Source organism: Ambystoma mexicanum, chromosome 6p (genome assembly GCF_040938575.1).
Source record: "Ambystoma mexicanum isolate Mex_15411 chromosome 6p, UKY_AmexF1_1, whole genome shotgun sequence".
NCBI classification, from domain to species: Eukaryota; Metazoa; Chordata; class Amphibia; order Caudata; family Ambystomatidae; genus Ambystoma; species Ambystoma mexicanum.
The window spans coordinates 1,190,663,468-1,190,691,161 of record NC_090935.1 but is presented as its reverse complement, the minus strand read 5'-3'; the positions used below and the strand labels follow the sequence as shown (position 1 = coordinate 1,190,691,161).

At 45.7% G+C, this 27,694-nt stretch overlaps 1 protein-coding gene across 1 annotated transcript in view; it reads left to right on the top strand.

Moving 5' to 3' along the window:
* TRPM6 (transient receptor potential cation channel subfamily M member 6) overlaps positions 1-27,694 on the top strand; it is a 1,703,532-nt gene that overhangs the window by 1,136,326 nt on the left and 539,512 nt on the right. The window contains exon 24 of the mRNA XM_069625828.1: positions 4,586-4,785. Within this exon, the coding sequence (XP_069481929.1) occupies positions 4,586-4,785 (200 nt within the window). The remainder of the gene's footprint in view (positions 1-4,585; positions 4,786-27,694) is intronic.

Here is a 27,694-nt window from a genome sequence, read left to right as displayed (position 1 = left end):
CACGGTTGTATGCTTGCTCGTGCTGTTTTTGTGGGTGCCTGATGGGGGTCATGAGCCATGGCATCAAGGGGTATCAGGCATCACCTGCGTGGGAGGGACACAAGGGTGGCAAAGTCATTGGGGTGGTAGTGTCAATGGAGCCATGTCTGTATTCTGGTCTGTGTCACATGGGATTGCTGCCAGACATAGCAAATGGCATAGATGGCCCTAGTAACCGTTGCATGGTAATGCAGGGGGAGTGGTCTGCACCCACATTCCCATAACCATATCACACCCACCTTGCCCATCACCCCTATGGCAACACAGGCTTCTATTTTGTCCATGTCGTGTGCCACTTTTGGTGGTGTTTGCATGTTGTACATTGGTCATACCTCCCATTCGTAAATCTGGGACCAAACATTGTTTCGGAATCATGTCACATGCATATTGCTATGTGCACTTGTGACAGGCAGGCGATTTAGCTTCATGCTGTGGGGTACACTGCTGGTGGGGCGGGTAGGTTAAATGAGTCTGACATGGCTGTGACACTGGTGGTGGGGGATATGCACAGTGTGTAAATGATGGGGTAGGTGGCATAGGTGAAATGCATTCTGGTACATGCAGTGCATATGATTTGCCTGTCCACCTGTGCACAAATTGTGATGGGGTGTGCTCCATTTGCACATGCCAGACATGCACTCCCGATCATGTACGCAATCTGTGTACATATCATGGCATAACAGACATGAACTGGTGACAGTGAATAACTCCCCCACCCCCCTTTCAGAGTGCACATGCTATGGTAGTTTGACTCACCGAACAGCCAGGTCCGCTCTCCACTGTGTCGTGCCATGTACCCTGGGAGTGTGGAGTTCCGCAGCACCGGAATGAATCAGATCCTGCTGTAGGATCATCATCAGTGCGGTACTTTGTGGCTGCAGGTTGATAAAAACAACCCCCTGTATAAGAATACGTTACAACAGGTGAGCTATTTTGCAATTAATAGCCCTGCCTAAAATGTGAAGAACATCCCTTGAAGAGTCCATACTAAATATACTGATGGATGAATACAGCAAATTATTTTGAGTGGTGATACTCACCCTACTTGAGGCTTACGGGAACAAGGCTACTCCCGATTTTCTGTCCTGAAGAAGGTTGCAAGATCCAAAGGGCTATGAATGTGGATGTCCCGAAAAGACAACCGAAACACGTGTAGACATAGGTCTGTGTGATTAGGAACACACAGGCAGTACCATCACAAGTGTGCATATAGGACTTTTTTTGATCATTGTGTAAACAAAATTTGGAGGTTTCCATGTAGGAGGCCAAAAGACAAAAAGATATATATATTGTGATAACAAAGCAAAAAGGTTGGAAAGATTGGTAGGAGTGAATCAGTATGAATGCTTGATGCAGATATTTGTTTGTTATGTTTGATTTTATATATTTTTATGAAATTTTGATATGTGAATAAAGATTTTTAGAAATCAACAAATGGAACATTTATTGGTATTGGTAAATAAATAAATGTTGTGAATAGCTATTCCCTGTTCTGTTGGGCCAATATTATATTATTGTTATATGACGCCTGGAGGACCAGGGACTTTAATCAGGCACCCCTTTTTTGTACAACAGCTCAACATGCATGCATTCCAGCGCACCTATCACGTTGAGCATGCTTGCCAGGGCATGGAACCCCACTTTAGTGGAATTCACCTGGACAGGTGTTCTAGGGAGGGCAATGTGCTCAGACACGTGCCGCAGGAGTGCATCCAGGACCTGGAATAGCACCTTAGAGAAACAGGGTTGGGATAACTTGTGCAGCTCTCCCGCAGTGTGTTGGAAGGTGCCGGTGGCCAAGAAATGCAGCACTGATACTACCTTGAGCAAGGGGGGTATGGCAGTCCTGATGTTGATTAGACTACAGATGTCATCCTGAATTAAATCAACTATGTAGGCTATGGTCTCCCTGTCAAGCCGATACAAGGTGTGGATCTGTGCAGCGCTCAGGTCCCAGGGTGTGGCCCCTAAGCGGGGTATGGGTGGCTGCCTGCAGGGTGCTACCTGCAGGCCATTATTTGTGTGCATGGTCATCATCCTCCTCCTTCTTCTCCTGCACCTCCGACGCCTCCTCTGCCTCTCTGCCTCTTCCAATTGGAGCTCATATTAGAGCCCTGCATACAGGGCCCCAGGTCCAGGACTGCTACTGCCAGCATGGTTGTATTGGAAGGTTTGTGGGGTGTGGGTGTGCTCCTTTTGAGCATTCACAGTGCTCATGGTGTGCATCTGGGCTGATTATGGCCACCTGTGAACTGTTGCTGCAAACCTGAGACTGATTTACACCTGATCCGCGTGCCGGTGTTTCCGGTGCAGTAATCACAGTGGCACCATAAATATATGCCTGTGTTTCCGTGTTGTCGGAACTCGGCATGTTCGCTTACTATCACTGTGTCCGTTTTTCAGGCACGGCCTCCGGGTGCAACCGCTGTTCGCGTTAACAGTGCTGCCGGCAACGTTAGCACTGTGGGTCTTATTTGCAGGCACAGAGTTTCCAGCATCGGGATTCGTAGTGTGGCTGTGCGGAAAGAGTTGCCGGTACGGTGCAACCGGCACCGGTATTTCTGGACTGCCACACTTGTAATGAGGCCCATTGTACATTCTATGGCCCTCATTACGACCCAGGCGGTAAGTTACCGCCTGGGTCGTACCTTTACCACCATGGCGTAAACTACGTTTACGCCATGGTGGTTGGCGGACTTACCGCCCCATTCCGAGGTCGGCGGGGCGGTAAGTCCCCAATCCCCATTTACCCTTCCCCATTCCCATTTTTGTCCCATAGGGCATAATGGGAGTGGGGAAGGCGTTAATTACGCCACCGTGAATTACGGTGGCGTAATTAACAACATGGTCCCTTAGCGCCATGGATTTTAACACCTGCTAAAAGCAGGTGTTAAAAGCGCCGTGGCGCTAAGGGACCTCGGAATCAGGCGGTAAGGGTCGGCGCTGTTTACGCCGCCGTAAACCCCTTACCGCCTGGGTCGTAATGAGGCCCAATGAGTGAGGAACCATAAAAGGAAAACCACGTGCAGCAATCTCTTTGGGCAGGCCGTTTCTAGTCGCCTCCTGAATCTGCCTGTTGGGGTCATCCTGCAGGAGTGGTGGACACAACGCGGGATGCATCCCTGACTCTCACAGGGATGCTCTCCGTGATGCAGCCTTCACTGTGTCAGTTATCCTCACCCTGGTCTCCACTGTCACAAGCAAGGCACAGTTATAATTGCAAAGCATGAGCGTGACTATCTTTATTATTGTATTTCCAACTCTTCGGTAGTAATAATAGATGAAGAATTATGAGATCTGCTCAATATTACCATCCATAAGGGCATGGATAGGTTTGTATAATCATTAAAACAACTTATTAGGGCCGAGTTTGCAAATAGAAACGGTTAAGATATAGGGGGCCTCATTACGACCCTGGCGCTAAGTGGTTAATGGCACCGTAAAAGGTGTCGGTGCCGTTAACCACTTAGCGCCTTACTATGAGGTCCCTTTGCGGGACCCGACCTTAACGGCTGGTCTAGACCAGCCGTTAAAGTAGGGGCCCGCAAAGGGACTCTCGAGGTAAGTATGGTACCGTAATTTGCGGTACCGTACTTCCCGCCTTCCCCATTCCCATTATGCCCTATGGGGCAAAAATGGGAATGGGGAAGGGCCAATGTTCAATGGGGAATTACCGCCCCGCCAACCTTGGAATGGGGTGGTAATTCCCCATTGAACATTGGCAGACTCGTTACAATACCGGCAGCACCCATGATGCTAATAGCGCCATGGGTTACTGCCAGTATTGTAATGAGGGCCATGGCCTCATTATGACCCTGGCGCTAAGTGGTTAACGGCGCCGTAAAAGGCTGCGGCGCCGTTAACCACTTAGCGCCTTACTACGAGGTCCCTTTGTGGGACCCGACCTGAACTGCTGGTCTGGACCAGCCGTTAAAGTAGGGACCTGCAAAGGTACCTCGCAGGCAATTACGATACCACAATTTGCGGTACCGTAATCGCTGCCTTCCCCATTCCCATTGAGACCTATGGGGCAAAAATGGGAATGGGGAAGGGCCATGGTGAAATGGGGAAATACCGCCCCGCCAATCTTGGAATGGGGTGGTATTTCCCCATTTCACCATGGCGGACTCGTTACAACACCGGCACCGACCATGGTGCTAATAGCGCCATGGTTTAGCGCCAGTGTTGTAATGAGGACCATACACAATAACAACACTACAGATGGAACTGAGGAGGAAGGGGTGTCTGCATGACAGAACATACATTCCCAATCAGAGCCTCTGAATAAAATAAACAATCATAGTGAAAAGATTTAGAAAAGGAGTGGGCATATAACGTTTGGTATATAATTGCATTGGACTAGGCATACTTAGCCCTGGGGTCAAGCTATGCAGAAGACCTGTGTGCAATTACACTCATGCCTTTACCGGTTTTTCTGTTTTATGCTGCACTTTCTTGTGTTCTAAAGGGCTCTTGTTGAGCTAGACAGAGACCTTATCAGCACGTCTTCAGACATTACACTCTATCTTTGTCTGTGTCTCTGTAGCAATGTGTACATCGATCTGAAAGCCATCTCACACAAGCTGTGGAAGTACAACCGCTACCGCTACATCATGACTTACTACGAGAAGCCATGGCTGCCTCCACCTCTCATCCTGCTCAGCCACATTGGCCTGCTCATCAGTCGCCTTTGCCACCATCGTCCCCTTAATGAGCTGGATCAAGAGGAAGGCGATGTTGGATTAAGTAAGTGTCGGTGCTCGATGGCTCTTGTTTAAGACAGGTGCTCTGTTTAAGTTGAACGCCATTCTGCTAATTGAAGACGTTGTGTTATTCAGATGTATTTTGTATCCAAATCCCTTCTTAATGTCTGTACATATCATTTTGATTTATCTGTAAAATCAGAGTTAGATGTGGAACTTAAAAAACTGAATCATTCAATTTTGTAGACAATTATGTTTGTGAAAATGCTTTTAATGATAGGTCATCTACATAGGGTGTGGTGACCCTAGGGTCATAGACATAATGTCGATGAGATGGCCTCTCTAGTCCACATGTTGAACACACCTCCAGTGTAGTCTGCCAACTACTAAGGCTGGCATTCATTTCAAAGATCCAAGCCCCGCAGTGTGAGATGAGTTCACACTTTTATATGGCAATACTGACGACACATCACAGGGTTCACTTGAAAATGTTCCTCAAAATCCTGTTTGGTGCTGCGAACTAAGCGGAAAAGCATAAATCAAAGTCTTTAATTTCACAGTTGTATCGTACAGGGCAGGCTGCCACAACCGATACCAATCTGCACAGACTCACTAACGCGCCTCAGCCAGCACCCTATGACTGGCAGTTGTATTGGGAAAAAGAGAACTTGAAACTTCATGCTCAGTTAGTCTTTGCTCTCTTGTGATAGAGGCCTTACAGGAAGACTAATGAGTTGCCTTCACCAAAACAATGGCCATCATCCAGTTGACCTTCAATTCGTAGAAACACACCCCACTTCAGAGAGTTTTTTGCAAAGGCCTCCAGTGTGAGGTCCACAACAATGCTTTCCAAAATAACTTTCCAGAACAGGAGTCCACAAAACCTAATATATTTGGTTTAGAAAGTGCTCACCTCAGGCAGCATCGGCTTGTGGGTGACTAAAGCTACCCTCAATGTACATCAATGTTGTTACGTTATGTTATGTTGATTTATACCGCTCAGCGCTACCATTTGCATGGTCTCCAGGTGCTTGTGCTAAGAAGGTGGGTAAGCATGCAACTAGTTCTTTTGTTCAAAGGATTGCTGGTGGGAACATTCCTGATAAACACATCTAAAGATGGAACAATGCACTTCATTGGTAGATCCTTGATAACAGGGGCCATAACCAAATGACACTCATTGATGTGGATGTCAGTTTTCCTATAGATATGGAGAATAAACACACAGATATTTCCTTAGGCAGGAAGCATATTTTGGCTCCAAGACAACTGACTGCTTGGGAAAGTTAAGGAATCCCAGGACTACTGCTAGGCACCTGGGCCTCGCTTTGCCTATCAAGCAACTGTCTCAGTATTTGAATAGATTTACTTTCGCATGGCAGTCCTTTCAGCAGAGGAAAAAATAACAGCCGCCTCAGCAACAACACGAATACTTCTTATTTTAACAGGGAGAGAGATGTCTAGTTCTGTATTTATTCCATTAAATTGAAGGGTGCTTCACCAAGAAACACTGTACAAAGTGCATGCTGACAGGCCGGGGGGGGGAGGGGGCGCAGTTCCATTTGTGGGTGTTTTACTTAGTCATGGTATAATGTTTAGCACATTAAACTGGATAGTAGTGGGAATGGAGTGGGAAGCGGGGACAGCAGAAGACAGAGATTGAAGTCATTGCAGTATTTTACAGGTGTATACAGGTTTGAAATCTCTTGGTGGTGGTGATTGGGGATCATGGTGGGATAGTGATAGTACTATACGACTCTAGGGTTCTCACCTGGGAGTCAATGAAGTTCTAAAGGGCGACATCAGAGCCAGCCTCTGCTTTATTTTCTCATCAATGTGCTTTAAGAGGACATTGGTTGCAGCAACTGTTCCTCCCACCCCTATCCCTCTTTAATGAGGAAGACTTTGCCCTTCTCACGCAAGTGGTGTTAGGGGTCAGAAATGTGAGATGGACAACTTTGTGAAGGTTCTCCAACAAATGCCATTTTATTATATTCAAAGATTGGGTGAACTCCTCACTATGCCTACCCTTTTGAGGATTTCCCTGCCTAAAATAAACTAAAGTAAACACTTTAACAAAGGATATCTGTCCCTCACACTTATACATACATTAAATAAGCAAGGAAATTCATGGCAGCTCAAATAATAATGATTGCGTTTGTTATATAACCACAGTCTCTCACATAACCTGGGTGGATTCCCCTTCCCCCAGAGGGGATTGAGTTCTACTTCACAGTTCAAATAAAAGTAAATAAGGTAATCCTGATTCGCCACAGAGTTCCAACACAGTTCTTTGTAATTACACCTCTTCCACTGAAAGTTCCAATACTCCAATGTTTCAATAAAGAAATAGAAAACTCTCCCTTTTCCTTGCACAGTTGCATTGTTTATCCTTTCAGGTTCACAACAATCCCACAAAGTTCTACTTCACAGTTCAAATAAAAGTAAATAAGGTAATCCTGATTCGCCACAGAGTGCCAACACAGTTCTTTGTAATTACACCTCTTCCAATGAAAGTTCCAATGCTCCAATGTTTCAATAAAGAAATAGAAAACTCTCCCTCTTCCTTGCACAGTTGTATTGTTTATCCTTTCATTAAACGACAGTCTCTCAGTTCATCAAATAGCATCAATAAATGTCTTCGTTAGGATGATTTGCCACATCTGATAGATTCACAGGAAATGCCACTTCTTCAATAGCAATAACTTTGCACAATTCTTTCTTCAGAACCTTAGTAACATATGTTGACTCTATCAGGATCTCTTTGTAGCACTTTTCAACTTCCATCTGGTTTACTCCCATGCCGGGCACATTCCTCCAAAGTTTGCCATAAGGGTATACTCGCATGCCCAAACAGAGCTTCACTTTAATAGTACTTTTTTTTATTGCAGTCAACAAACAAAAGGTTCACAACAATCCCACAAGGTTCATTAGTTTGCAACTCCAAAACTATTACCAACTCTTCAGGGGAAACAAGGTTCATATTGGCGCTCTTCAATACTCTGAAACAAATAATGCTTTTTTCCTTCTGAATATCATTTTCCAGAAAGGCAGCCTTTTTGCTACTCTTATTTCCCCACTTCACCAGCAACCAAATGTTGACAAGGATAGGGTTTTATTCTGCTTCTAACTTGGGCTTGTCAATGTGAGTTTATACAAGCTTTCACCAAATAGTGGGCCAAACGTGTATATATCCGTCATATACCCGGATCCCCGGGTCCGCGCTTAGAAACCTCTGGGTTTTAAGCGCGTTATAAATAACCTATCATATCTACCTATCATATCCCCTTTTCGCTGTTGTTGATATTTGTTGGAATGTAATTGTCTGACTTTAGGTTTCTCTTGGCTTGGGCAAAACTTCGAGAGACTCACACTTGTAAAGCTATAGGGCCTCATTACATGGAAGGCGGTGATCCAGGGTGCTGTTAGCACCCTGGACCATGCCGGTAAATTACCGGCACCGCCTTGGCGGAAAGGGGATTTACCGCCCCATTCCAAGGTTGGTGGGGCGGTAAATCCCCCTTCCGCCATTGCCCTTCCCCATTCCCATTTCTGCCCCATAGGGCTCTATGGGAATGGGGAAGGTGCTAATTACGGCACCGCAATTTTGCGGTGCCGTAATTAGCTCCGAGGTCCCTTAGCGGGTTGGTTTTTAACGCCTGCAAAAAGCAGGAGTTAAAGCACCAACCCGCTAAGGGACCTCGTAGTAACGCGGTAATGGTTAACTGTCACCGTTACCATTAAAGGTGGCCGTTAACCATTACCGCCTTCCGTGTAATGAGGCCCATAGTCATTTGGTTTAGTTATATACTGGTTTTGCTGCTTTTTATGAGTTTGTTATTCAAAATAATTCTGATTACTTTTAGCACTGCTTTCACGAGTGCTGCTTCTGCTGCTTTTCGAATGTCCGGCATTCAAAAATGCTTTCTGAGCAATTCTCCCGCATAGGCGACTGTTCCTCACTCGCCTTATACCTGCTTTGCACACGCTAGCGGGAAAGGAGCACCCTGGGGTCCCTGCCAAGCCATAGACTCACCGGGAAAGATGTGCGCTTACTTTTCTCTGGTCGCCAGAAGAACTTTTGGGTTTGCGGCTCCTCGCAGTCCAGCAAATGTCCTATTTTTGTCTGCCCACACCACCTTTTCATGGAGCTCCCTTCTCTCTGGAGGCCTTCTGATGCACGCCAACCACCAGAAACAACCTTGAGGCTCTCAAGTGCACGCCAGCCACCTGAGACAGCTCCTTGGAAGGAAAACCTCCCTCGCCTTTGCTTCCCGCTGGGCAGCCTCTGCAAATTAGGACGGAGGCACAGGCGGTAAGGCTACTCTCGCCCTGATAACCATCATAGTGGCAATGGTGACCGTAGTGGACGTGCCTCTTGACAGGGTGGAAGTCGTCGACAGAAGACTAATCTTCATAGACGAAGTAGTCGACGGGGTAATCATTGACGGGGTGGTCATCGACCGGGAAACAGCGTTGATAGATGAGGTTGTCAACGGCTCCCTCGACATGCTCCATGGCAACAACAAGATCTTGGCCTGGATGCCTGTCGACAATGTCGTATGCTTCCCTGCTGCGATCTGGGTCCTGCAGCCACAGCGACCATTGACGAAGAAGTCGTTGGAGCGTGGTATGATTTTACCTTTTTGGTATCTTCCCCTGGGAAGTGCCCTCAAAGGATCCTGACCTCTTCTTGTCAGAGGGAGCACACTCTTTGGGTCTGCTGACCCTGGAAGAGGCATGACTGCGCATGGAGGCCGAGTCAGAAGCCTTTCTCAATCCACACCACTAACCTCCTATGGTGGTCCTTCCGAGTCATAGAGGAGAATCCCTGGTATATAGAACATTCATCTGCATCATGGTCAGGATGCAGGCAGTAGATGCACGTGAGGTGCTGATCTTCGATGAAGATGTTTTTTAGGCCGCAGTTTTTGCAGGCCCTGAAGAGGCTTTTTTGTGGCATCTGCAATGTGTGAAGAAGGCCCAAGCCTGGGCCTGGAGCATCCATGGTCCCCGCTGCCGGTAGTCACGTGACCTGAAGACGATAAACAAGTTGACACGATTTCTCGCAAAAATAGGCAAAATGTAATCAAATTTTGAGAAGCAAAACAGGAGGACTCCCAACATGAGAACGTGCAGTAAAAATCTGAAGATGGCCACTGGGGGTGGCGCTTAGGAGGACGAGTGTCATTCTCTCGGTCAGTATGACCCAAAGTGACATCAATAGGCTATGGAAGCAACAAGCAATTTTTCGCTTTAAAGCAAAACTGCTTTAATAGTACCGAGGATACCCAGCCTGACGACAGGGAATATACATGAGCATGTGAATCCATGTAAGACCCCATGCTGGAGAAAGAAAAAGTACCATACCCAAACTACATGGAGCTCTAAATGTCCTACTGATCCCTATGATAGTAGTGAATGTGGGGTCGATGACATTGAAACATTGGTTACTAGGCTTAAAAACTCAGCAATAATCATGAAAGAGGCTCCCCATATTTGGGTGAAAATATTGCAACAATATTTTACCTTAATTATGTTCCAAAACAAAATACCCAGGTCTTGGAAACACACTTTGTTGGTCCCAGCACATAAATTGGGTAATAGAGATAATCCAGCAAACTATAGAATCCTTGCTATGCTTGACATCTATATCAAAATGGTTGCTACAATATTGCTCGGGGACCTGAACAAATGGGTTATGGAAAGGAACTTATCGCGTTTTACACAAACTGGTTTTCAAAGACACTGTTCAACCTTATTTGATACTTAGGGCGCTAATGGATAGGGCAAAGCATGGGAAAGGCCCACCGTTATTTGTTGCCTTCATTGATTATAGCAGGGCTTTTGACTGCGGTAACAGCTTGAAATTATGGCCCAATTTGGTGATTTGGGGTTTTAATGGGGGACTCTTACACATGCTCTGCCAACTACACACAGGCACGGCGGCCAGGATCTGTTTGGATGAAGGAGGGAAATTCACTAAACTGATCAAAACCGATGAAAGGTTAAAGCAGGGCACATTGTCCCACTTGCTATTTAACCTATATATGGCTAACCCGCTTGAGGCTTTGTGTTCCTTCCGGAACTTTCCACGTAAACGGGCAAACAAGCACCTTAACATGCTTGCATATGCAAAAGATATAATTATACTCAACCATACCCAGATTGTCTGTATACATTAACTAGCTGGGGTTCCCGGCATTGCCCGTGTCCTGATCGAGTGGTGTCTCATGTACCCTGGAGGATGTTGCTCTTGTCATTCTTGTTGGCAAGTCTTGCTTCAGTTTGCTCTGGTGTCTCATGTGGCCTGGAGGATGTTGCTCTTGTCTTCATGTCAGCAAGTCTTGCTTCAGTTTGCTCTGGCTTCTCATTTGCCCTGTAGAAAGTTGCTCTTGTCCTCTGGTCTACAAGTCGTGCTGCTGTTTGTTGTTGTGTTTCAGAATCTCTTCATGTTGATTTTCGCTTTGATCCGATGGAGCTTTTCCAAGTGATGTTCGTTTTTTGTGCAGCATGTTTCAGTCACTCAATGGCTTCAGCACATTTGAGAACATGTCCAAGAAAGATTGATTGATTGTGCTCTCTTCTTGTGAATGAATTTAAGTAAACTGTAACCTTGACATTTCCCATATTTGGAGTGGCGAGATCATTATTTTTTTAATTCCCTTTAAAAATGCTTTAATAAACACTTTCTAACTGTATACAGTAGTAATACATTTCAAAGGAATAACCAACTCATCGAACATTTTGCTTCAGACACTTTTCCAAATGTTGCCTCCTTCAGTAAGTGAGGGTCTTTACAGAGTGAATCTTTTGCATCCAGACATAGGGCCTCATTACGACCCTGGCGGTAAGTTACCGCCAGGGCCGTGACTTTACCGCCATGGTGCTAACTACGTTAACGCCATGGCGGTAAGGGGATTTACCGCCCCATTCCGACCTTGGCGGGGCGGTAAATCCCCAATCCCCATTTACCCTTCCCCATTCCCATTTTTGCCCCATAGGGCATAATGGGAGTGGGGAAGGCGTTAATTACGCCACCGTAAATTACGGTGGCGTAATTAACACCAAGTTCCCTTACCGCCATGGTTTTTTACACCCGCTAAAAGCAGGTGTAAAAACCGCCATGGCGGAAAGGGAACTCGTAATTGGCGGTAAGGGGTCGGCGCAGCTAACGCTGGCGCTAACCCCTTACCGCCAGGGTCGTAATGAGGCCCATAGACTACAATCTTTCCCCAGACAAATGAGGAATCCATGCTAAATATGGTAGCAGTGGGTTCAACAGTGTGGATTTGTATATCCGGCCAAACATACACACACACATCCAACATCTTTTTTGCATATAAGATTTTTGCATCCAACCATAGACTACGATCTTGTCCCAGACAAAAGAGGAATCTATACAAAATTTGGTAGGCGTGGGTTCAACGGTGTGGAGCTGTATAGACGGACAAACATACACACACACACACACACATACATGCATTCAGTTTTAAAGATGAAAGCATTATCGAGATAATCTAGCAAGAGGGACCTGTTACAAAATGTTAATTAAGCACGGATTGTGCACTTCGGGACTAAGAATCTATACCAATTGCTTAGCATGCAACTTTAGGACAATGGCCCTCATTACGACCCTGGCGTTGGACCATGGTGCTAATAGAACCATGGTCCATGCCGGTAATTTACCGACTCCGCCATGGTGGAATGGGGAATTACCGCCCCATTCCGAGGTTGGCGAGGCGGTAATTCCCCATGCCGCCATGGCCCTTCCCCATTTTTGCCCCATAGGGCTCAATGGAAATGGGGAAGGCGCTAAGTACGGTGCCACAAATTGCGGCACCGTACTTAGCACCAAGGTCCCTTTGCGGGTTGGATTTTAACACCTGCAAAAAGCAGGCATTAAAATCGCCAACCCGCAAAGGGACCTCGTAATCAGGCGTTAAGGGGTTAACGGCGCCGCCACCTTTTACGGCGCCGTTTATCCCTTAACGCCAGGGTTGTAATGAGGGCCAATAACTTTGAAATAGCATTCAATTATTTATATTTGGGTTCACTCCTCTCAAATAGGCGATCAGGGGAGTCCCTCTTTGAATTTAAAGGCAACAGGAAACTTAAGTTGTTAATTAAAACTCATAACAGCTTTAGCATCAGTCGGTTTGTGCTGATTGACAAGCAAAATGTAGTGGCAACTAACTTTTATGGATCGGAAGCATGTGCTGGAATTATAAAAGATTGTCTTAATCGACTAGAAGAATCGATGCTGAGACGAATCTTGAGGGTACCCAACTGTATACCTGTGTGTGTGTTGAGATTAGAGCTGGGATTAACTTCTCTGCATATGATGTTAAATATTAGAAGATATGCCCTGTGGCTTAAGATCCACAAAAACGTCACAATCCCGATTTATACACTAATGAGTAAAGAACTGCAATCGGCATAGCAAGTTTCTGGGCAGATTTAGTGACATTAGTCTTTTATTTATTGCGGAAATCAACTCGTCCATAGATTGGATAGTAGATTTACCAATTTTACTAAAGTAACTGGTCAAAAAAGCAAAACCTTGGGCCTTCTGACACAACATTGTGTTGTTAGATGGCTATAAAACGATACAAGAATGGGTGGAAGAGACTTCTGCTACTGATAGACAGCAACCATACCTACTTACGCTTCCCAACCCCTGGTTCAGGAAGCAGTTTATGTTGGCACGTTTCAACCAATTACCTTGTCTAGCTACATTGGATGCTCAATGGAATGTGGCCCCTGAAGCTGGGTATTGTCGTCAATGCCTTGATTAAAAAAACTGTGGAGACTATAAGACATCTACCCACTCAGTGCCTGGTACTCCAAAATAGGATAATGGAATACCTGGATCGTTTTGTATACAATAGTGATTTTGCCGGCATCTAAAATGTTTTGGGGTAGATACATGGTTGGAATAAAGCCTGCTTTCATTATTGCTTTACTGAGATTTTGGGCTGACATAATAATCTTAATATCCAAGTCTAGAGGAGCAGGTGGACATGTTATCACCAGCTCCTGCCCCCTCACCTCTGTCATACTGGAACAATAGAAGAAAAGCCCATTGTGGAACACCAGGTATCATCCCAATACTGCATTGAGTGTATGAGAGACGATATGCACTCAGACAACCGTATCAAATGTACCCTGGTACTGAGAGGGTGGAAGGATGTCTGCACACCCCATTGCACATCATAGAGCTATAAGTGAAATCTGACGTGACCAGAGTGACATCATAGAGGAGAGATACTGAGACTGGGCAGCATTACGACCCTGGTGCTAATGGGTTAACGGCACGTAAAAGGCTGCGGCGCCGTTAACCCATTAGCGCCTAATTACAAGGTCCCATTGCGTGACCCGACCTTAACGGCTGGTCTAGACCAGCCGTTAAAGTAGGGACCCGCAAAGGGACCTTCGCGGTAAGTACGGTACCGCAATTTGTGGTACCGTACTTAACGCCTTCGCCATTCCCATTATGCCCTATGGGGCAAAAATGGGAATGGGGAAGGGCCATGGGGAAATGGGGAAATACCGCCCCGCCAACCTCTGAATGGGGTGGTATTTCCCCATTTCACCATGGCGGACACGTTACGATACCGGCACCAACCATGGTGCTAACAGCGCCATGGTTTAGCGCCGGTATCGTAATGAGGCCGCTCACTGAAATGATATGCAAATACTCAATAAAGATGTAACTGAAGTAACAAGAGAAACATGTAACCGAATATGGGGAAATCGTATATATGCAAAGAAGATAAAGTAACCTGCTGATTAATAAATGTATATACGCAGAAACGCAAGGTAGATAAGACATATAGAAATTTGCTGCAGAGGAACGCATTACATGGCTAGAGCGGACATGATGGAAAGATGGACGTCAGACTCGTATTCAAACCATTCAAGCTACCTCATTGACAGATCACGGCTGCAGGAGACACTGTAAAACAGCTTTTTGTGAGGAATAAAGAGGAGTCTATTGACCCGGGATCAAGGATGCTATTTCAAGGAATAATTGCAAGGCACAAGGGGAGTCAAAAGGATAAGCCATGTACGTGGGACATATTACTCTTAGATTAAGCGAAGGAGAAAACATCTGCAAGAGGTAAGTATTCGACAATCAAAGATGCAGAAAACCTATGTAAAATGGAGTGAGCAAGTCTCCAGAGGCCAAGAAGTGCAATGACACCCAGCGCAATTGAATCAAATAGCAGTAAATGGAAGGTTGAGATGGACAAATTTGTGGTCTCCTCACACGTGATTCAGAAGTTGAAAACAAGGGTTATTCATTAAGCCCAAACAAAGATAATAGTGTGCTTACACTCCCTTGAATGTCGCAGAACAGAGAGCAGGTTTTCAGGTCAACTTCAAAGGAGAAGCCTTGGCTTGGGGCCTGACTGATGAGAGACGATGGACTAATTGGGAAAGCGGGGAGTAGTCTGACACAGCTTGCAGCACCTGAGTTTTGTTTTGTGTACCTGCTGCTAACGAGCTGAAAGTCCAAGGTTTGGAAAGCATGCCAACCAAATTAGTTTGCCACGTAGGATGACATCATAAATGACGCACATTGAGGTATAAAACCTTTATATAATATAATTTTGGTTGTGAGTGTAATACTGCCTGTTATTCGCCTGATTGCCCTACGTTATTATATGCTCATAATAAAGTAGTATTTTGCCATATTCTTTGTGTCTGTCTGGTTATTTGGGTCTGAGATCATTATTGGTAATTCCATCTAGCACATGAGACGCTTCAAGGTGCTAGAGCACACAAGCTTGATTAAGAACATGCTTGATAGTTGTGGGAAAGGATGGAATGATGTGATTTGTGTATTCGTTTCAGCACACTATTGTTAGGCCATATGAATTGATATGCATTGATTTATGTAGTTTAAGAGAATATTGCTATTGTTTTTTAAAATCTTTTTATTCGTTCATCTCTTTTTGTGTAATGTATTTTTGATAACTTGTGGTGTGAAAAGCTTTTTGACCTATAGCACACCTAATGTAAAAAAATTAAACACAAAAGCCTAATGCTTCGTTTGGGTGCAAGCCACTAAGCAAATGGTTATTCACAATTCACAAAGCATTCCACACTTCGCACCACGAGGCAGCTTCTTCTTACATCTCGCCGAAAATGCGATAATGAGCTGATGGATCCAGCAATCTGAGCGTACGTACTTGCCAAATATTATAGGTACTATGATGGTTGTGGTTTGAAAATATTATGTTGGCCACCTTTGTCTCCTGGACATTACTCGAGCTCTGCAATGCAACTTGTGCACATAGTTACATCCATGTAATGCATCCGATCTCCCGTGTGACAGAGCTGCAAAGCTGGCGATCCCGTCGAAAGATGAAGAAAGGACACACATGGGCTGTGAGGTCTTTTTGTGTAGTCTCTGCACGGCTTGACTTGGCGTGTATGAAACAATACATGTCTAGAACTACTTTAACTCAATGCACTACATTAAGTATATTCTTGTTAAACATGTGCCCATATTGCCACCTAGTGAAATTGAGGCAGTTATACAGAATGCTTTTTTTCTGATGTTTTCTCTGAATTGCTTCCTGTAGTATTTTTCCACAGATGCCCATTGCCCCAATTCTTTTTATAACAGTGACGAGCGAGACATGCATTTGTAGCGTCATTCTGAAAGGGGCAGATGTAGTATAAACTCACGCAAATTCGTTTCCCTTGCGTTTGGTCACATCCACTGTGTTCTAAAGATGGCGAAGGAGCCGTTCCAGCACTATTTATGAACCCCATAAGTAAACTCCGAGCCAGTTATGTGCGGATCGCGACCGGCGAGGGAACACCTCGCCTCATGGCGAGATACAGCGATCAGCAGTATCCCGACCACGGTTCTGACTTGATTTCAGTGGTCTGTGCACGCTTTTTCCGCACAAGGGACATTTTGCTGCAGTCCGTTCACATCAGCGACCGAAACATGACCACCATTTTTGCCATGGTTGCGCCATTGACACGGTACACCCTGTTTTGGCGTGGCCCTTTCTTCTACGGCCGTTTTGGTGCAGCACTTTGGCCGCAGAGCACCTTTTGGCGCGGCTAAAGTGGCGTGAAGGCCAATTCGGGGCAAGTCTTTTGACGCAAGTGTCGTTTGGACGCGGCTGACATTGCACCCTATGTGCAAACGGCCCTCATGTCAAATGGGCCCTTGGGGGATGCCCTAACCTGTGAGGAATGGGGCGATGGATGAAAAGCTGCGTTCCCTGCAACCCCTTTCATGCATGTAAAGTGTGCGCGTGTTTATGGTTTGGGTGGGAGTGCCGCTCTGCTGGGAAATGTTTGCCTGTTATGCTGAGCTAATGTTTATCAACATCACATCAGCCAGCAACAGATTTACAATGAGCAGCACAGCATCCCATTTCAATGCTCATCTGAATTTCCAGGGCAGCCCTCTGCAAAACAGACTTGTAAAAAATCCTGAGGATGCTGCTGTCTGTGTCCTAAATTTAATGCAGCCTTCTCACTATGCCCCCATCCAAATCAACGTTACAGAATGTTAACTATTAATGCACGAAAGTTATTTTTGTACGAGCATTAAGGGATATGCAGATGTGCGCTGCTTTTCAGTACAGGGCTTACTCCTACGTCCAGTCCCCTTTCCTCCATACTGCAGGGGACTCCCTCGCTAGGGACCGAAGACTGAACCTTTTTCGCCAGAAAAAATCTTCTTCCCCTTTAAATTTAGAGGCACGCAGGGTGCGGCCCAGGGAGCATGCGTGCCCCTGACTCCACCCACAGTGCCACTCACCAGTCCCCTTTTCCGCGTTGACGGGAACAGGCCGCTTTCACCAGTGCTCCTGGGTTTGGCCTTTTAATACCTTGTAATACCACGCGCTCTTCCCCTGATACTTTCTTCTGTCTTCTGTTTTTTGGTCCTCGGGCGCCACAATCCTCCCTGGCGCATGACGACATCAGCGGGCTTCAGCAGGTGTCCAGCCTTCGAAGGGCTATTCCCTATGTCAACCCCCACGCTCTTTGCCTCTGCTGCCTTGGCCCTGATCACGGCTTGGAGGGTTGTACCACGTATGACATGCTTACACCGCCACATCTGAAAAACAGGTTAGCTCAGTGAAGGGAGCTCTTTGAGAAGTTGCCTCCAGAGGTCTTGAAGGACTTCATCAGACACAAGTCAAGGCCCAAGGTAGGGCCGCTTTTTTCCATTGTAGCCCGCAAGGAACCAGTCAGGTTCTTGCAGTAGCACAGGTACCAAAGCTACTTCAGCTACCGGCTGCCAGGCCGAGGGGTAATTAGATTCTTCCAGAGACAGTGCTGAGGGACCTCAAGGTTCTTTTACTGGGTGTGCACCTGAGGGGCTACGCCCTAGTACTGGACAGATGTCCAAGGGGGCACCTGTATGCAGCACTACTGGCGATGAGGCAGAGGGAAACATGCCTACCAGGCCCCGTCCTGAGGTGCAGGGTAGGTCTCATGCTCTACCGCCAAGAGTCCTGGAGGAGGCTGGGCCCAGTGAGGGAAACACCATGACTTTCCATCAGCATCGCAGGACAGATTTACGCCGCATCTGGAAAGACAGAGGCCCTCATTACAACCCAGGTGGTAAGTTCCCTACTAAACTACGTTTACACCATGGTGGATGGCGGATTTACCGCCCCATTTCAAGGTGAGTGGGGCGGTAAATCCCCAATCCCCATTTACCCTTCCCCATTCCCATTTTTGCCCCATAGGGCATAATGGGAGTGGGGAAGGCGCTAATTACGGCACCGTAAATTACGGTGCCGTAATTAGCGCCAAGGACGCTTAGCGCCTTGGTACTTAACGCCTGCTAAAAGCAGGCGTTAAGGTGGAAATCAGGCGTTAAGGGTTAACGGCGCCGACGGCGCCATTAAACCCTTAACGCCTGGGTTGGAATGAGGGCCAGAGTATGCACCGGCCCCAGCAGCCGTCCGCTACCCTGTCAATACCAGCTAACACCCTACCGGCTTTTGAGGACAGGTTTTTTGAAAAGTTCCTCGCACTCATGAGATCTCATCAGATGGGGCCATCCTTTGGGATGTGATCAGGGACATACTCCCTCCGGTCCCTTCGCCTGCGCCTGTAGTCATTCCTCTTATGGCTCTCGTGCTGCAGGCCCCGATGCAGCCCCTGCTGCCCTTGCCGGGTCCTTTGATTCCAGCTCCCCTGCCTCTCACAGTTCAGACGGTTCAACACCAGCCTCCACAGCAGCCACCGTCTCCGGTTACTACTACGCAGCCCTCGGTGCCCAGCACTCCTCCACCCGCTCCGGACCAACCAGACACTCTGGTGGGCACAGATGAGGAGGAGGACCCCGACAAGCCGTCTTCAGCCAAGACATTTCATGAACGGCTCTTGGGTTTGGCCGAATATTTGGGTCTTCCTCAATCCGTTGTCGAACATCCAGAAGAGGGGTTTCTGGCAAAGGCACTCACTCTACACCCCACGGCTAGAACAGAGATCCCCGATGCAGAAGGACGTTGTCGCCTTGGCCAAAAACGGATGGCTTAAATTGCATTGGATCATTATCCTCTCTCCCCTTCCTCACCTTTACTTCTCTTCCTTTGAATTTCATTTTACATCCTTTTCTTCTCCTGTTCCTCTTTCTATCTTGACTATTTACCGTACCCCTGACCCCTTTGCGTTATTTTATGATGATCTTGATGTCATGGGTATCAGGCAGGTAGTTGGGGCAAGCTGGGTGGAGGCTTGGCAGGCCTGGCATAGGCACACAACGAACCCATAACAAATCCCTCCTTTCATTCCTTCCTAGTGTTTGTAGTAACTTCCTGGTTACCACTTCCTGTTGCCAAACAGGAAGTGCATGATAACTCATGAGCTCTCTAGTGTTTGGGTGTGGCTGGCTATATAAGCCATACCCAAGATCCTTCCAGTGCTTCGTGTTGCTTACTGTGAGCTGTATCAGCAACACACTTGCTGTGCTCTGGATCAGCCAGCATCTGCTTACCTGCTCCGGATCATCCTGTTTCTGCTTACCTGCTACAGATCATCCTGCTTCTGCTTACCTGCTCCGGATCATCCTGCTTCTGCTTACCTGCTCTGGATCATCCTAGTTCTGCTTACCCGCTCTAGATCATTCAGCTTCAGCTTACCTGGTTCTTACTCCACGCCGCAGCTATCTCCAGTCAAGAGGGGACTTCTACACCGGCACCTGTAAGAACAAAGAAGAACAGCGTTAACACACGCACATCAGTAACGCTGCGCATACTCACCGAATCTTCCCGCAACGCTGGAATCCAGGTTAGTTGCACGAGCGCACAAACCCCTGTAAGAAGGAAGAGACATTATTCATTGCGCTCGCTCCAACAACGCGGACACTTATTTCACTGTGCTCTCTCTCTCTCTACGCGGTGCATACTTACCAAAAGCCTCCGTGCAAACTTACCTAACCTCCAAGTCTCCAGTAGCGCTGAACCCGGACTCGAGGTGCTAATACCACATAATTTCTCCTGCAAGGGAAAGGGAGCGACATTACCAGGCGCGCTCAAATTGAAGGCACTGCACAAACCTACCAGCAGCTAGCTTCTACACCAGCGCTACTCACCCAGAAAAATACCGGCAAACAAAGACAATACGGACAATTTTGGACACTCAACATTCTCCACGCAATGTTCACTTGTGGAAAGGACTTTCTAGCCAGTGAAGAAACTGGCGCCTTGAACTCTCAGCCTCGCTGTGAAGGCATAAAATAGCATCGTTTGGCATCTGTACTCAGCCTACAGACATTGGCACCAATCACATGAGTGAATCGCGCCCCAGCAAATGCAGGATGGAGTGCACACCCTACTAAAGATCAAGGTATTCCTCCAGATGAAACGGGAAGTGAAGACTCGGGGTCGAGGGAGGCTCGTCCATCGCTCCTGCAGAGACACAGATGAGTGTGACACTTGACACTCTGTAAATCAATATGTTTCTATCTGATTCTCCAATAATTGTAGCTGGGGATTTTAATATTAATCTTCCCCCGTCCAACTTGATTGAATGCCCTTTACTTTTTCAAAATCTGCTTACAATCTTAAGTTATTGTCTTCAACTCCTACACATGTAAAAGGAGGCGTCCTTGATGTAATCTTTATCTCCATGATCTTGACTTGATTCTATTTCCTCTCACTTCTTACCTGCTGCCGATCACGTCATGGTCTGAGCATTACTTGTTCTTCTTCATCACAACCCTTCCTAACCTTGCCTACCCTCAATATAATTTTTTCTACATCGTGATCACCACAATTTAAATTTTGTCTCCCTTACTACTTTCATCTGGGCACAGCTTGCTAATCATAATCACCTCTCTCCTTCCGATGCAGACAATCAACATACTTCCTTATATTCCCGATATTACCTCTTCTCTTGATTCCATTGCTCCTCTCCAAGGCTTCCAACCGAAGGGCAGATCGCCTAGGCCCTGGCTTTCTCCCCTTTTTTAAATCTTTAAGGATTCTTGCCCATAGAGCTGAATAAATCTGGCTTTAAAAAAATCCTCCTAGCTACCAATTTTCGGCCACCCTTAATTCTTACACTTCTGGTCCCAGCCTAGAAAAATCTAGTTATTTTCAATCTCTTTTTTCCTCTCAAGTCAATTTTCCTAAACTTCTCTTAAACCTGCTGAATAGGCTCCTGACCCCTCCCTCTGTCGATCCTTCTACATGCTCCAGTCTTTCTCCCCAGACTTTTCTGATTTCTTCCTTACTAAGATTGAAACAATCAGTTCCTCTGCAAGTTCTGCTGCCTCATCTACCAGTATTGTAGTATTGGCTCTCCTGGTTCCTCTGACTCCTTTTCTTGTGCTTCCCTCTCTACGGCTACTTCCTTCTCCTTCTTTTCACCTATTTCTGAACCTGACGTCATATCCATGATCCTACAGACTCATTTTAGGACTGTTCCTTCAGAACCCTTTCCAGCGTTCCTGGTTAAATTCATGTATCCTGCTCTTGTTTCATTTCTTGCTACTCTATTCAATCTCTTGTTGCTCTCAGGTTCCTTCCATCCAGCTTTCAAACATGCCACTATCCTACCACTTCTTAAAAAACCTTCACTTGACTTGTGTGATTCCTCTAATCTTTGCCCTATCTCACTTCTGCTGTACTTGGAAAGTTTGGTTTATTTACAACTCGCTTCTTATCTCAATTTCCACAATCTGCTTAATCCTCAACAATCTGGCTTCCGGTCTGGCTTTTCTACAAAACCTACTCTCCTGTGTTCTATCTTATTCTATCTGTCATGCTCACCATCTCAAAGTGTCCTCTCTCTTGATTCTACTTGATCTCAGTGCAGCCTTTGACACTGTTGACCACCCCACTTTGCTTACAACTATTTTCACTCTTGGCCTCTTGGACACTGTGTTTGACTTGTTCGCCTCCTACCTCTCTAATCATTCCTTTTCTGTTTCTTGGAAGGGCTCTTACTCTTGTTCTTTTCCTCTTTCTCATGGTGTCCCATAAGGGTCTGTCCTTGGTGCCATCTTATTCTCTCTTTACACCTCTTCTCTTTCTGCTCTAATCACGAGTTTTGGTTTCTCTATGCTGATGTCACACAGATTCTTCTTTCATTTCCCACCTTTTCTGACTCAGTTCATCATCAGCTCTCCTCTTGTCTATCTGCCATCTCTGCCTGGATGTCTTCCTGTTTTTTGGACTTTGATTCAAAGAAAACAGAAATCTTGTTTTTTCATGTCTCTTCTAATATCCCCCCTATCTATTTTCCCCCACTGCACCTCCCTTTGTACACTCAAGCTCATAACCTCTTTAATCCCACTTTTTCCTTTGAAATTCATATCTCACCTGTGCTGTGTTCTTGTACCTTTCATCTGTTTAATTTTAGGAAAGTCCTCTACTTCCTCACTTTCTCTTCCACTAAGACTCTGCTACAGTCCCTGGTCCTTTCTCGCCTTTATTATTGGCCCTCACTGAAGTAGGGCACAGACACACCAGAATGAAGGAAAAGGCAGGTTTTGTTGTAGAAACCCTGCAGCACAACTGCCAGCAACCAACAGCAGGAGGTCCTCCCCACCAACTGACATCCCCACACATTCCATATTCCACAATAACCTCACAGCCTTCTACAATAGAACGTGTGATAGCTACCACACTCACTTCATGTCAGTTTACCTAACTATGTCTTCCTCTCTCTTCATTCTATCTTGCACTCTGTTCAGACTACCTCCCTCTGTTCACATTTGACCTTACCTTGCCCGCCTCAAATGGCTTCCAGTTCACCATCGCTGTGAATTTAATTTTCTTTGTCCAGTTGTTTCTAAATTTACCGATGCGTTTCGGTCATCTCCAACCCATGTCAGCATACCCTCTCCTTGTATCTCCCAAGTGTCACTTGCTAACTCTTCTCCATCTCAGGACATGTCTGATTCTTCGGGATCTGTGCCTCTGCCTTCTGATCCTGTGATCATCCTCCCTTCCATTCTCTTGAAATGCAAGGAGTTCCTCGTGACTTGACGGTGTCCATCTTCGGCTGTTATCATTGAACCTTTAATCTGAACAATCACCATGATGTAGAGGAGCAGCTGCATGCCTCCGCAGGAAATCCTGCCCCCCTACCTCCTATATGTTGGAAGCCTGAGATTGTGACATGCTTGACACCAGCTTTTGTGACCATTCCACAGCGAGTATTCGAAAGAAGGTATTCATTGAGAAAATCCTATTAAATGTATCCCCGAAAGAGATCACAATCTGAGGGAGGAACTCCCTGAAGGAATATGAAAAAGAGTAAAAGAGAAGCTGGTGATGTCACAAGAGACGAGTGGGACGCACTGGGAATACTGGCTGAAAAGAATGTATGGATCCTACAGAAACTGATGAAGTTAAGAATCGAGTAAACTTTCATATGCGAAAAGAAGATTGCACGGGTGCAATGCACTGCAGAAAATGCAAGCTGTTCAATATTTGTACAGATGCTGTAATGCAAGTAAACTAAGTGACCATAGAAGCTGGCTATATGTAGTGAATAGACTGCAGACAAAGCCGCCATTGTATAGAAACTGGACATGGGTGTCATGAATTATAGTAAGCAAGGATACATGGATAGAAAGGGCAAGAGCTGTATCGCAGCAAGAATAAACTGAGATCGTAGATGAGCATGGCGAGGCTGTCTGGCCTGGTGTTAAAGCTGAAGCAGCCAAGGTTGTTTATCTATTCTTGAAGGCGATGAGCGTGAGAAGCTGAATCATCCCTTGTTAAGGTTCTAAGAAAGAACAAAAAGCGTGTCAAGTTTCATTCATTCAAGACATTTAAATGCTGCAAAATTGACCAAATGGTGGTCTCCTGTTACGTGAACCAAGGATGGAAATAGAGTTGAGCGTGGAGTCCTAGAACAACGATAGTGCGTGCTCCCACCCCCATATATTCCCAAAGACAAGAATACTTTTCAAGGCCAAGTTCAAAGACAAGCTTCATCGCAGAAAGCATGGGTGATGAAAAGTGAACTGAATGTTCCAGACATGGCACGAGCATTCCTTCTAATTGTAGAGGGCCGTATAATGAAGGGCCTTATAGTTCGAAGACCAATGATAAACTGTGTACTTAATAGTGTTTAAGATGACATGTTTTAGAGGTAGGCATAAGTTGTCCACCTGACAGTAGATAGACAATCACAATCCCAGCCCGTATAGAAAGTTTACTTAGATGTTCCCCTTGAGCCTATCACAATCCCTCATAGGTTTTTCTCATTTGCCATGTATTATGACATCACGTCTGATATAGTTTTTGCATTAAATTGTGTTTTTATAAGAAATGCATTGAAAACTCGAGCAAATGTCCGTTGATGTACGTTGTTACTCCCTGTTTTAGATAATTCTTAATAAAACAGCACCCATGCCATCTTCCTGAGTTGGTTCGATTATTTGGTGTCAGAGTTATTCTGCATCCCCATCCATTGCATTGCATGCACGGTACACAAAGGGCCAAATGCTCAATGTGCTCAGCTTGAAATACAGGAGAGTGATTGTGTGTCCTGGGTTGTCGCACAACAATCACCACATCTCTGACAACTAGCCTCGATTTACCGGCTTGTCCTTTGGCATCCACATGTTTCATCTTCTCTTTTGTCTTCTCGTCTTGATCCCTCATCAGTCTGTCCTCTTGGAAATTTTCCTCTGGTTTGGGAAGATGGGGTATGCTTGTTTTTACATTTCTCCCAAGTATGACCTCAGATGGGGCTTCCCCACCGTGCAATGGGGTGTGTTCCTGTAATCTCTCAGTAGCTAGTAGAGGGTATGCAGTGTTTATATTGAAAATGTTATATTGAAACACACATATATCGAGTACTTTATAGCAAAAACCTGTATACTAAATGTATTTTTGGGTGGGGTAAAGGGTTACATTTTTTTGGGAAATGTTTGGGATGGGCTTTAAAGGTGGTAAACTGGAGTTGTTGGGGGCGCCCCTTCCCCAACAAAAAAAATGCATTCGGTATACAGGTTTTGTGTCCCTATAACAGTTTGGATATAAAGACATGTAACCCTAGTAGAGCAACTTTACAAACGGTTTCTCCATAAAATGTGCAACCTGGAGCGCTCTCTTTAAGTTGCTCATGAATATTTCTAACGTTCCGTTTACCTAAGGCCGCAGGGGAGTAACTCTTTTGTGCTTCATCCCTGTGTATACTGCACATGTTCTGAAATCTTTTCTGGTAAATGGAGGATTGTTGTCTGACTTACCCACTCTTGGGATCCCATATGCCATGAACATTCTGTTGCAAGCCAGCACCACATTGTGTACAACTGTGGACCCTACTAACTGGGCTTCCGCAAACCATGAATAGTTATCCACCACTTCTAAAACATATTGTTCCCCCATCCATGGGGCCATAGAAGTCAATGTCTACCTCGTCCCAGACCCTCTCGGGTAACTCAGTCATTTCAGGGTAAGTGTGTGGTGTTATGACACTGCAGGTGGGACATTGTTTCAGTAATTCTTCTACCTGGTTGTCTAAGTGTGGGAGCCACACTTTTTGTCTCTGTAGACATTTGGTTTAGTTACCCTGTTATACTTGGAAGAGTCATTCTCAGACTCTTGTAGAATCTGTATATCGTCCTCTCCATTTGGCATCGCCTGGTGCACCACATAGTGGATGTATCGATCCGCTATGGCTGGTTGCCGGGTCATGATAGCCACAGAGTGTTTGGAAAGAAAGTCAACAGGATTGTCTTCTTTTCCTGGATGATGGATGACATTGAATGCATAGTCTTGCAGTTGTAGCGACCATCTCGCAAATTTCAGTAGCATCCTTACTTGAGGGTTGCCATAGATAAACAGCAAGGCTTGCTGATCCATGATGATAGTAAATCGTTTGCCATATAAGAACAGATGGAAGTGTTTCAAAAGCCCAGACTACCGCTGCCCTTGCTTTTCAGCTTGAAAATATGCCTCTAGTGTTTTGAATAGAGTCTTGCTTGCATAGGGCACTATGTGCTTTCTTTGAGATGCATCTTCGTCAACCTGCGCTAGGATGGACCTCAGCCCCACTGGGCTGCTGTCTATTATTAGCTCATTCCCTCTCGCAGTGTCATAGTAGCACACATTCTCTGCTGACGATATTCTCCTCTGAATGAGTCCCAAGTCTTCCTGACATTACTTGGACCTCTAAAATGAGACATGCTGCTTTGTTAAGGCTCTCATGGGCTTGTTGATGCAAAATCTTTGCTGTATCTGGTACAGTAGCTCTGAGACATTTGTGGGAGGAGGCGTGTCGTTGAGGGCCGCCACTTTTTCTGGATCCTGAGTTTCCCTGTGCCGAAAAATGTTTCAGACGAACCGGAACATGCCTTTTCTGAATTCACATTTCTCCTTTTTTGAGTGTGAGGTGAGCTTCCTCCAACGCCATACACACTCTCACTAGGGTTCCATGTCATTTCATCACGGGATGTTTTTTCGCAGGGTTTTTTTAACACAAATTCTTTATCGGAAAAACCCATAGAATTGTTTCACATTTATTTTTGGGGGGTTCTCCCCCCTACGCCCATTCCCTTTCAGTTTATATCTATTACCAAAAACCCACATCCCATATATATACGTTTTTAACTCCCCAAATAAAATTCAATGGTTTTATTTTCGATAAAAAATTCACGGTAAAAAACCCAGCGAAAAAACGTCCCACAATGAAAGGATGTTTGAATACCAGCATGTCGTCACTGTAGTTCAGACAGTTGGGGATGTGCTTTATGATGTTGTGAATCTCAATCTGAAAGATTTCTGCTGCCAACGATTCCCCGAAACTGAGCCTTATGTATCGATATAAACCCAGGTGAGTCATGAAAGTTGGAATGTATCGAAACTCCAGGCTCAGCTCTAGCTGGTGTAAGCCTTATTGAGATCGAGCTTTGAGAAGACTTGTGCCCCATTTAGCAAGTGTATCATGTGTGTGATAAGGGGGGCCTGAAGTCTTTCCCTCATGGTTTGTTCTTCTCATGTCCACACACAGCCTGATGGTGTCGGACCCTTTTTTTTGGAACAGGTACCGTGGGTGATATCCATGGTGTGGGTCCTGTTGCGAGTTCTATAATGTAATGCTTCGGGAGTTTATGTAGCTCTTCCTCCACTTGGTGCAGTATCATTACAGGTATGCCCCGATAGTGTTGGGCAACAGGAAGGACGAAAGATCAATGTGCAGTTGGATTTGCTTATGTTTGAGTTTTCTGAGTCCTTTAAACAATGACTGGAACAGCTATTCCATTTTTGCGACTGTATCTATGGATTAATGCACCATCAGTTGATACAGTAATTTATGAGTCCCATGTCTGCTTTTGAAGATCAAGATGCAACCAGTTTCTGTGGCTGCCTCCAGTACAAATATTGGGAGACTTTTGGATTGTGTTTTGTACTGACGGGCAGCTTCAAAGTATCCCTTGTATGGCAATGGTGTTATATAGCTGTAGGGGTATATGTCTATTTCATATGGTCAGA